We start from the raw sequence: 12,558 nt of genomic DNA on the forward strand, positions 1-12,558 counted from the left end.
AAATCTGATTTAGGAACTCATTAACACATGGATCTCTACTGAAATCTTCCTATGGTTCTTCAGTTTCCATCAGTAGTCACATGTCGGGCATATGCCATTAATACTACAGTAGTATTGTTGTCTGCCCCCATGGTTTGGAGAGGCACTACAGTAAATAGCTTCACGCTTTTTCCCCTAATTATTACTTAAGGGTTATGTCATGCTATAAGGAAAATTAAGATTGAAGTCATTTAGCAGGCAGCACTCTCAAACTGAACGAACTGTTCCATCCTTTTCTGCTTGTCAGACGGTCTATTTTTTTACTTGAATTCTCACTTTATCCTTTGAATGACTTGATGGATGATATACTGTAAAGTAAAATCTCTGTTAACCTGTGCATTGGGCGTCATCTCTACGTATAGATTTTATTTAAGCAGATGTTAGGAATTTTTACATTCTGCCCTTTACTATATATTCATCTGATCCTTGGTTTTTATTACGGACTACTTTGTCAGGTCAATTAATAATTTTTCTTCCCTACATTATACTTGATTTTACAGAAATGATCCTTAATTGACATGTCCAGAAAGGAAGATCTCTTAGATCTTCATCTGGAGTCAAACAGAACAGTTTGTTACAGATAGCATATATCAAAGATAAAATGTATGAAAATTGGTGGTTGCATTCTGGATCGTCAGACTTGCCTGAGTAAGGGCTATTTGTATGAGTAGTGGAATACAGGGTGAGGTCCTAGGTCAGTCTGGAATATTGATTTTGTTTAAGTCATGCATGTGAAACAGGGTGGGTATATCATAGGTATTACAGAAATGAAATTCCTTTCACAGTATATTAATTTCCCTCTAATTGATTAAATTATCAGTACTTGTTCATTATCTTTTATTCACATAATAACCTTTGCTAATAGAGTCTCCAAACCAAAATTAGCAAATTTGAAATATCCCTCAGAGGAGCAAACTATCTGTGCATTGAATGGTCGTTGTTTTAATTAAAATTTACAAGAGCTTCAGGATGGTTAGTGAGACTGGTGTCTGACAAATGCTGTTTCTAGCCTGAGTTCTTACTGCCTTGTCCATTAACTCTTTGGAGACCAGACAAAACTATGATCCCAGCCTGGCACTGGGATCTGCTAGTGTAGATACCTCCGTCCATGTGGAGTCCTGCTAAAGTTATTCAGACTCTGCACAGGCATAAAGCGTTATTCATATGTATCCTCATTAAAAACCTCATTTTTTGTTGGCATTTCTGAATTTGCCAAATTGTGAGTTAAGACAAGGAAATCTGTTTGACTCTTTCAAAGATACTTTGCCAAGTGATACAGCTGCGAAAATGTGACCACATCATGGAAATCATAATGCACAATGTCTTCAAGATAATTTTGGTTTGGATAATTACAATTTAGAAACTGATTTTTAAGGCTAATGAAGTGACTGCTTTGCCCTGTCCTGTCTCCTTTCCTAGGATGAGTCTACCCATCATATTTCTGAGCTGTCCACTCCGCTCAAACCAGAAGAGCCAAATGCAGAAGATGAACGGAAGAAGTGGGAGGAAGGTCGCATGGACTACATGGGGAAGGATGCTTTTGAACATATTAAAAAGAAATTGGATACATTTTTAAAGTAGACTTAATTGTAATGCAATATATTGACCAGCCACTGTTTGCGTTTATGGTGTACATGCAACCCCTGGGATGTTTTGTTATCTTCCTTTGATATTGAAGTTAAAATGGACCTCCTCTATTTTAAGAAAAAAAATTGCAAACATAGCACCACTAACTTTTTAACTCTGGTGTGTGCCTCATATTGATTGTTGACCAATAGTGCCTCATGAAGTAGTAGTGCAGAAATTGTGACATCTCCACTTGACATCCCTGCATTAAGGAAAAAGTCCTATAGTATTCTGCAGTAATATCCAAAATATTAGAACTGATAACATTAAACTTCCAGAGGAGATTAGATTAGTCTAGAGGATTTCCACCTTTAGAAAATGCTGCAAAAGCTTTTTTATGAAAAGCTTTTCCACCGAAACCAAAGTGACATTCACACCATCAACGATTATACATAAGCTGACAAAGAGAAAATCCAAAGGAGAAAACTCTGGCTCCACTGAAATCAATGCCAAAACTCCCGTTGACTTCAGTGGTGCTAGGCTTTCGCCTGGATACTTCAAGAAGTCCACTGGGGGCTCTGTTCTTGCTATTCTACTTTAGGTGGAAGGTGCCCAGGTACAAAGCTAATGGGCAACAGTACAACTCTAAAATAGATGGTAATGGTGTTACTAGTTTCTTTTGGATCATTGCGATAAACTGCTACAGGATTTTTATGTTACCTTAATCTGTATATTCAGGGTTTCTCATGTTTTATTATTGAGAGAGGAAAAAAAACACTATATAGGCCTATAGGCCTTCATAACGAACAGCTGTTCTGCCTCATTCTGGTGCTTTAAATGAATTTGTTTACCAGTGCTCCAAACTGCATTTCACAAAGGCACTAAATCCATTAGATGGTATTTTTCTATATTGAAGGCAGTTTGTGTGCATCTGAGACAGATAACTGACACCTATTTAATAAAACAGCTATTAATAATAAATTAATAATAATTAATAAAACTAAGGACCTATTTCCAGAAACCGATACAACTGTGTGTATAGTTATTGTCAGTGGGACTCTGCTGTATTAACTATACTTGTGAGGGTACTGCTTTGCAGATTTGGGCCTTCAGATTTAACTTTAATCACGTTGTTAAATAAAAATAAATACATTTCAGAAGACCGAGAAACTTGACAGATTTTTCTAATTTGGTAACTCTTGCATTGCATCTTGAAACTTCAGCTCTGGCATTACCAGAGCTGGAAATTAGAGTTATACAACACTTGATGCAGGACTTCTTTAAACATTTGGGGTCATATTGTGTCACCAGTTTTTAAGTTGCAGAACTACCTAATGAAATCATTTGGGAACTCTGCTTAAAAAAAAAATCAATGGCATAATTTATCGCTCCTTGGTAAGAGGAATGTACACAGAATTCTACTGAGGAAAAGAAAAAGTAGCTTCTTTTCCCCCCAGAATCCTGCACAAATTAATCCACTAGGAAAGCAGCAAGAGAATCCAAAGGAGTGGAAGAAAGAAAACATTTGAAACCTTTTTTTTTTTTTTTTTTTTTTTTTTTTTTTAAATGTGTCTGTAAGGAATAATTTTCACTTTCATGAGTCTAACTACCTCCACTTTTACCCATCTTGTCTCTTATTTACTCTTAGTGAAGTGATTTGAGTGTTTAAGAGAATTCTCAGTTTTATGAGGAATATTGCCAATGCGACCTAAACAGTTTGAAGATTGTTTAAATGGAAAGACTTTTTTAAAAAAAAAAAAGTGAACTCATGTTTTGTGCAGCTACATTATGTACAGTTACTACTGCATCTTACTGGGCATGTTAATTAGATTATGGGGGAAATTACTGACTTAAAGGGAAAATCAGTAATTCTAAAAGATTTTCAGAGTAGGTTTATTACCGTTAAGTATTAAAGTGAAAGGAGGGATCAGGGAGCACATCTGAAGGGAGCTAGGATGTAAATTTGCACCCTGTGGTGGTTACAGTATTTTTCCAAGAAAACTAGATTTATAGGAATGTCTGATGTACCACAATAACATGTACTTAATGAGAAATTCATCTTTAATATTTAGAAAGAAATCTTTGTCATCTTTTCCGGCTGGTGTTTAGAAAGGATTTGGTCCAGTTGTTGATGCTTTTCCCCCCAACCTATTGGAACACTGAGGAGGATGAGCTCAGGAAGAATAGTGCACAGGGAAGAAATTTGAGTCACTTGTGCTTGGCTTCCTTAGACTAGTTGTGTTCTTTTGAAACATGTACGATATGATTTTCAAAAGTGCTCCTACATCCTTATATAGGACAGGAATAGCTTAATAGTTGCTTTTGAAAATCACACCCATATTGTACTAATGCACCTGGCAGTGGCAAATTCTGCTCATGTTAGCTTAATGGTTCAAGGTAATTTCTGTGGTTGCATACCAACTACAGAGGAAGAATGAAGTGACGTTGATCTGGGAACCAAATATTCAATGGCAGACTGCAACTATAGTGAATTTGAAAGAGGCTGGACGCATATCATGGGGCGAGAGTTGAACAATACCTTTTTAGAGCAAGTTTGACTGTAGGAATGTAGTGTGAATTTGTTTTGTAGCTGTGGTCTGAATCTCCACCAAGTCTTGTGAATTTGAACTGATCTATGGAAGTGACGTTTGTTAGGCTCTGCTTATTAACAACTTCATGATATTTTGTATGGTCACTTGTTACCAATGTCACTGAAGTTCTACACTGCCATCTAAATAAGGATCAGGACTCCTATCCGTAAGTACAGAATCAAACAGTGAAACTTCCCGCAGAGCAGAAGGCTCAGCCAAGTCTGTACACACCACTTACGTTCCTAATGTGTTTAAGTGATGAATAGTCTTTGCACTAAAGTGAATGTCGCACAGAGAAATCAGAAAGGGAAAAGGCTTGAAGTAATCATGTCCATTACAGGGCTGGTGCACGATTACAGTTCAAATTTCCATTGTGGCTGGGGAGTATCCTTCTTGAGTGACTGGTTACTTTTAAATGTTTGTTATTAAATTGGTATTCTGGTGTCAGTAGTATGGTGAACAGTATTTGCAAACATAAGCTATGCTTGTCTGCTTAGTGATAGCTAGTAGGCGTAAAGTTTTTCAATCACTACTCGTGGACTGATTGAGTTTCCACTCATTGTTTTGACTTCATTTTTTTCTATAAAATGAAATTGCGACTTGTTTCTCTTTTGTCTGTATTTTTTTCCCCACGGTGACTGAATATATTCTTTTCACATGAGAATGTTGTTTAGTTGCAAGTTGTCATCTCATTTTGTTTCAAGAAAAACTCAAGAGAGTGGTTATTTGTTAGAGAGCTGAGTACGTATTTACTAAATGTGTAGACAATGAATTTTCAAAAAGTGTGTTGACATATAGTTGCCAGTGTCCAGTGGGAATCTACTGAGGTGAACAATAAAGTGGTAGAGTGTCCACTTAGATGATGTGGGAAATTCAAGTAGGGTTTTTCTGTAAGAGGCATTGGTGTAGTCAGAGTGAGCTTTGGGGTGGATTTTTCCCTTGAACAACAGATCTTTTCTCAGTGTCAATTAGGAAGGGCTGGTAGGTAGAGACCTACCTCTTGTCTCTACTGGACACGCTGTAATAATGACAAGGATATAGAGGTAAATGACTGGCATAAAGAGCTCCTGCTATCCATTCTTGACACAGATTGGACGAGCAATTAATGGGGTTTTGAAAGGCTATATTAAAATAAAGCTCTCAAGGAGCTATTGATGTGAGAGAGTCCCCCTTTCACTTAAAGGGGACATCTTTATTTAATTAAAACCTGCTCATCGGTCTCTCCCCTCACATGTTTATGATCAAAAGAGTTAATCCCAGCTAGAATCAGAGTAATTCTCACTTGCAGTGTAACTATCAATTGTGTGGCTTAATAATTTGGATCTGGTGTGGGTGGGCCACAAGCGGAGAACACTTCAGGTCATTTCCCCAGTACCATAGTAATAGGAGTGTGTAGATCTATCCCTGAAATATCTCTTGCATCCATTTCCTAACATCATGCCTGATGCCTTTCAATTCGGATATTCTTGGAAAGTAGCAAGACTGTTTAACCTCATGCCAGGGCAGTCCCTCCTGTATTTTGCTGTGAATTTTACATCTATTTTTGTTTTGCAAAGCTGGAACATAAAAATACCTAATTCTTATTTCCACTGGTATTCTGTTAAGTAATAGGAACTTGTATCGTTAATAGTGGTTGGTATTATTTACAAGCCTCAGGCAGGGCTGCCGTTAGGGTGCAGCAAGCAAGGCAATTGCCCTGGGGCCCCACTCCACAGGGGACCCTGTGTGGCAGGGCTTGGGCTTCAACCCTCTGGGGCTTGGGCTTCAGCTTCAGCCCTGTGCGGCAGGGCTCAGGCTTTGGCTTCAGAAATGTTGCAGAAATCCAATGTGTGAGCAGATAAGGGAGGTGGGCTAGGGCCCACTCCTTAGTTTCTCCCAGGGCTCCAGTGAGTCTAATATCTTTCCTTAGGCCAGGAATGGTGTTGGTTCAGTAGAAAAATGTCTGCAATGTGCCTGTTTTTTTTTTTTTTTTTTTTTTTTAACAGATCTGATTATCTGGTCAATTCCTCTACTGGGGATAAATTATAACTTCAGCTATCTCGAATTCTTGTGATATTTTTTTTGGCCAATAACATCAATGAGAAGATGGTCAGCAAATAGAAAAATCTTCTCATTGATTTTTAACTTTTGTTTTTGCATTTGTGTGAAAGTATTTTACCTCAGTTTTATCAAATAAATACATAAAACAGTTTGCTTGGGTCTATTTTTTTTCTTCTGTGGTGTATCTGGGGTATTATAAATGGCGGTCATTTAAAAAATATCCCTCCAAAACTAGTTATTTTCTTATGTCTTCTGAATTTTCAGTACATTAGAAATTCAGACTGCTTCATGTGAACTTTTTTTCCCCACCTGTCTTTGCTGACCAATAAATGGGTAACTTTCTTAAAGGTTTTAATTGAAAATGGTGACACAAGCATTTCATCACATCATCTCTGATCCACTCCAACATCAACTTTTAATTGGGTTGTATAACATGGCCATAAATTTAGCCACTTTGTGCCAAGGTCATTAATAAAAAATGTTGAATAAGACCGGTCCCAAGACTGATCCCTGAGGAACTCCACTAGTCACTTCCCTCCAGCTTTACGGGTCACCTTTCAGTATGACCCGTTGTAGTGCCCCTTTAACCAGTTCCTTATCCACCTTTCAATTCTCATATTAATCCCCATCTTCTCCAGTTTAATAATTTCCCATGTGGAAGTGTATCAAATGTCTTAGTGAAATCCAGGTAGATTAGATCCTTTGTCTAAAAAAATCAGTTAAAATTAGACTAAAATTTCCATGCTTTGTCTCTTCCTGAAAGTGACTCTTTTTTTTGGGTGAGCAAAATCCTTTCAGTCATTATGAAGTTCAATAGGTGTTAAAGATATACTTGCTGCACTAACAAAAATTCTAATAATCCTTTGAGGGGGGGAAAAAACCAGCAGTTTTTTGCACATTTTGAAATTGGGCATAAATGCAAGCCTCAATGAGGAAAAAAGAAATCATATTGTATACAGAGAAACAGTACTAACTTTCCTTAAGACTACAGCTAACATAGATCCAGTGTGCCACCTAGTCAGTTGTTTCAAGGAAGTTATATGTTCATCAGTTCCAAGGCTTTGCTGCTTTTCCTTTTAAAATGTTTTTTCTTAAAATCTAGGACATATGCACTTGCGATTTGGTCTTTTTTTAAAAATAAAGGAAAAAACCCTCCCATAAACCAACCACATACTCCATTGTTAGAAAATTCCCAAAATTAAAATGCTCTGGCAGTTTACCAACATTGCAACTATGTAGCACTTTCTAATCCACTTGCCTTATTAAATGTAAATATTAACTGGGTACTCATTACTAATGTGCCCTAGAAAATCATAGAATATCAGGGTTGGATGGGACCTCAGGAGATCATCTAGTCCAACCTCCAAGCAGGACCAATCCAATTTTTGGCCCAGATCCCTAAATGGCCCCTTCAAGGATTGAACTCAAAACCCTGGGTTTAGCAGGCCAATGCTCAAACCACTGAGCTATCCCTCCTCTCACCCCCAAATACATACAATGATTGTTACCCAGGAGCAACTTTGATGTTAGCGTTCTTGCAAACTTAACGCTGCATTAGAAGAGAGGTTTTGGGTTTTTCTGGTATTTTGTTTATAGTTGACCGATATTTTTCATAGATATTAAGGTCAGAAGGGACCGTTATGATCATCTAATCTGACCTGCACAATGCAGGCCACAGTATCTCACCCACCCACTCCTGCAATAAACCTCTCACCTATGTCTGAGCTACTGAAGTCCTCAAATCATGGTTTAAAGACTTCAAGGTGCAGAGAATCCTCCAGCAAGTATCCATGCCCCATGCTACAGAGGAAAATGAAAAACCCCCAGGGCCTCTTCCAATCTGCCTTGGGGGGGAATTCCTTCCCAACCCCAGATCTGGCAATCAGCTGAACCCTGAGCATGTGGGTAAGATTCACCAGCCAGATACCCAGGAAAGAATTCTCTGTAGTAACTCGGATCCCACCCCATCTAACATCCCATCACAGGCCATTGGGCCTATTTACCATGAATATTTAAAGATCAATTAATTGCCAAAATCATGTTATCTCATCATACCATCTCCTCCATAAACTTATCGAGTTTAATCTTGAAGCAGATAGGTCTTTTGCCCCCACTGCTTCCCTTGGAAGGCTATTCCAGAACTTCACTCCTTTGATGGTTAGAAACCTTCAAGTCTAAACTTCCTGATGGCCAGTTTATATCCATTTGTTCTTGTGTCCACATTGGTACTGAGCTTAAATAATTCCTCTCCCTCTCCGGTATTTATCCCTCTGATATATTTATAGAGAGCAATCATATCTCCCCTCAACCTTTTTTTGGTTAGGCTAAAGGAGCCAAGCTCCTTGAGTCTCCCTTCATAAGACAAGTTTTCGATTCCTCGGATCATCCTAGGAGCCCTTCTCTGTACCTGGTCCAGTTTGAATTCATCCTTCTTAAACGTAGGAGACCAGAACTGCACACAGTATTCCAAGTGAGGTCTTACCAGTGCCTGGTATAACGGAACTAACACCTCCTGATCTCTACTGGAAATACCTCACCTGATGCATCCCAAGACCGCATTAGCTTTTTTCATGGCCATATCACATTGGCGGCTCATAGTCATCCTGTGGTCAACCAATATTCCAAGGTCCTTCTCCTCCTCTGTTACTTCTAATTGATACGTCCCCAGCTTATAACTAAAATTCTTATTAATCGTCTCACTATTAAATTTCATCCTATTACTATTACTCCAGTTTACAAGGTCATCCAGATCCTCCTGTATGATATCCCAGTCCTTCTCTAAATTGGCAATACCTCCCAGCTTTGTGTCATCTGCAAACTTTATTAGCACACTCCCACTTTTTGTGCCGAGGTCAGTAATAAAAAGATTGGTCCCAAAACCGATCCCTGAGGAACTCCACTAGTAACCTCCCTCCGGCCTGACAGTTAACCTTTCAGTGTAACCCACTGTAGTCTCCCTATTAACCAATTCCTTATCCACCTTTCAATTTTCATATTGATCCCCATCTTTTCCAATTTAATAATTCCCCATGTGGCACCGTATCAAACGCCTTACTGAAATTGAGGTAAATTAGATCCACTGTGTTTCCTTTGTCTAAAAAATGTTACTTTCTCAAAGAAGGAGATCAAGGTTTGGCATGATCTACCTTTTGTAAAACCATGTTGTATTTTGTCCCATTTACCATTGACCTCAATGTCCTTAACTACTTTCTCCTTCAAAATTTTTTCCAAGACCTTGCATACTACAGATGTCAAACTAACAGGCCTGTATTTACCCGGATCACTTTTTTTCCTTTCTTAAAAATAGGAACTATGTTAGAAATTCTCCAGTCATATGGTACAACCCCTGAGTTTACAGATTCATTAAAAATTCTTGCCAATAGGCTTGCAATTTCGTGTGCCAACCTTCCTTTTGTTTCAAAGTCTTACACTTCCCATTTTTATACAAAAGGTAATATTTAAGCCTCAGCAATGCAGAAACTTCAGTACCCACAGATCAGAAATGTAAAAACACAGCTTTCCTCCCCATACCGCTGAGCGACAGGGTTACGTTTTCTGTGCTGGAACCTAGTTTTCTATGGTACTTGGCTTCTACAAAATTGTTTAGATGTAAAATTACTATCCATGGCTGCAGCACAGACATTTTCTTCAGTTCTTTAACACATTAGACAAATGTTAATTTTAAGAATGGACATTAAAAAGAAGTCTTTAAAATGTGGCTTTCAGCAAATGGTTTTGTTCTTAATCCTTTAGAACACACACACTGGCAGAAAAGCGCCTTGTTTTGGTAACCTAGGTGAATGGTTCTCAAATGTGAAGGGAATTCAAGGGAAATGCAGGCTGGATAACTCTAAAATGGCTCAAACTATCTCTCTCACTTTGTCCATTATATATGTATTGCTTTACTGATTAGATGTGGCCTTGTGTTCAGCGCCCCGACTTTCCATTGGATCTAAAAGGAGCAAACAACATTTCAGTAATATTTGAACATGTTGAAATATTGTGGTAGAAGCTTATTGTCTCACCATAGATGGGAACTTTGAGTCAGTCCAAATGCTGCAATTCTAAATGTCATGGAATAATGATTCAAGCATTCAGCTGGAAACCCGCGTCAGAAAACCTGAATGTCAAATATTTCCACAATTCACCCACTGCTTTATCCAATAAAAACAAACTCTAGTTGTTACCTTACAGATGGAATGGATGCATTGTATCTATTTTTAACCATACGTAGGCACATTCTCCTGTGGTCAGAAAGTTGGCTAATTCCAACACCCATGTTGGACTTTTGTCATCATTTGTCATTCTATATGGGGTATGCCCCCATCACACCCCTTTCAGAGAGAGAGAATGCATAAAAAAGACCAATGGATGGAGCTGGTAAAAAGTTTGAAATAGTGATCACTTTCTTGGAAAAAATATTCAGCCTTTTCAAGCAACTCTACCAGTGAATAACTGCCCTGGGAGTTCTCCTGTGGTATACAATACTTAAAATCGAACACACACCAAAGGCTTTTGCAATAGCCTTTTAATTGCTGTGGTGCAAAGGTACGCAGTGTAACCATTTTATTTGTGAAGCAAAAAGCATGCCCACTCTCCATAATAACTGTAAGTGCAACCCAGGGTAAGATGGGGGTTGAGATCTTACTGGAACCAGTCTATGTAGCGCTATGTAGTATATAATCCCCGGAAAACCATGAAAACTGGCTGTGCAATGAGCCAACTATCTTGGCTTGAATGCATAAATAAGGGGGATGAGACCTGCAGGGAACTCCATGTAAACAAGCTAGCCTACCTCAAGTTGGCCCTACATACTACCTTTGACCCTTAGTCTCCTCCAACCCCTGTCGTCTTACCACTGGAGTCGAGTAGGGTTTATGACCTCCAGGGAGGGAGGGAGAATTGACTGAAAATAGGTTGCTTGTTTTTTGTTTCCCCTCTTTGAAATTAAATTGTGGGTCTGTCTTTGGTCACCAGGTTATATTCTACTTTGCACTCACAGGAATCAGTGAGTGGAATTTGCTCTCTCTATATGTGGGCAGACCCTGTTTTCTCTGCCTGGCTGAGCTGTTTCAGAGTTGTCAGCCATTGAGCAATCACTGTAGCCTCTCTGGCCTGTTTGTGTGCGTGCACTCTCTCTTTCTCAAAACAGATGTCAGCCCTGGAGAAATCATCCTTCCTAGGATGTCATCAGGAAGATTCTGTATATGCTCAGCGCCTCCCTAAGATAAGTCCTTAGCACCTGACTGTGTCATGCTGTTAGCCAACATATGTAACATGTAGTGCACACCATATTTGTAAGTATTACACATTAACATATTCTTTGCACTGCTTATGGGAGTTATGTGCTAACCAGCTCATTAGGGGATATTGAAAAATTGCCTGACCTTATCAGTGATGAGCAATTAGCTAAATACTATTAAACCTCAGTATACAACGAAGGTTGTTATAAATTAGCAGTGTATTAAATCCATGTAAACAAATTTCATTTAGCCCAATTCATAATTTGGGGTCTGTGATTGTAATCGCGGTACTTGCTCTTCAGAACACTTATGCTCCATGTTAGGTTCCACGTGTATTTCAGTTACAGTATCTCTACTGATTTTGGCTCCTGACACTGCAATATTTGATACGTTGGCTACTGCCTGCTCAGAAGGTTACCTGGAAGACAGCATCTACAAGGAATGCATGGATCTACCTCAGCTACTGGTACATTCAGCAACGCAAACCTGGAGAGCACCTCAAATGGCTTGTTCTGTTAAAGGAGATCAATGTGTGTGTAAACAGGATGTTTTTTTGACATTGTCACTCCAGTTTGTGGCCAAAACAGCCAGGATCAGCACAATGAGAAAGCAGTAAGGGTAACTTGATAATATGGATGGGCAATATGGTATAGTAAATAATTATGTATGGAGGCCTTGTTTGTACTGCCACTACTCCAAATTTCAGTTTTGTGCCTCGTGTATGCACTATAGTAATGCCTATTCCAGTTTTTCAAAAGCTGCAGTACCAAGATAAGTTTAAAAAAAAAAAAACTCCTAGTTTTGAACGTACATATTGATCCACTAATCTTAAACATATAACCATTACAAACTAGAAAAGACGTGTCAGTCAGATTAGCAATGATATGCACAAAGCAGAACAAGCCCTGAATGACCTTTATCCATGATGGTGACCTTGAACTAATGGTTTTCCACATTTGGATAGAGGTTGCATTTAAAGCTTTGCTTGCATTACAAGGAGTGTTCGTTTCAATTGTATCAATCACGTACTGCTGCTTAGACAGTTTGCTAAAATAGTATAGATTTCACATTAAATGCTC

The 12,558-nt window shown here is 38.6% G+C and overlaps 1 protein-coding gene across 2 annotated transcripts in view; it reads left to right on the forward strand.

Moving 5' to 3' along the window:
* The window catches only part of GYG2 (glycogenin 2), a 31,828-nt gene extending 25,071 nt beyond the window's left edge, over positions 1 to 6,757 (forward strand). Inside the window, exon 9 of one of the 2 annotated variants that reach the window (XM_043537758.1) lies at positions 1,459 to 6,757. In XM_043537758.1, coding sequence (XP_043393693.1) covers positions 1,459 to 1,620 — 162 coding nt within the window. In that variant the 3' untranslated portion in view covers positions 1,621 to 6,757. The remainder of the gene's footprint in view (positions 1 to 1,458) is intronic. The other variant, XM_027825613.3, reaches the window with a different exon arrangement.
* Positions 6,758 to 12,558: the final 5,801 nt, after the last annotated feature.

The sequence above is a fragment of the Chelonia mydas genome, chromosome 1, assembly GCF_015237465.2.
Source record: "Chelonia mydas isolate rCheMyd1 chromosome 1, rCheMyd1.pri.v2, whole genome shotgun sequence".
Classification (NCBI taxonomy): domain Eukaryota; kingdom Metazoa; phylum Chordata; order Testudines; family Cheloniidae; genus Chelonia; species Chelonia mydas.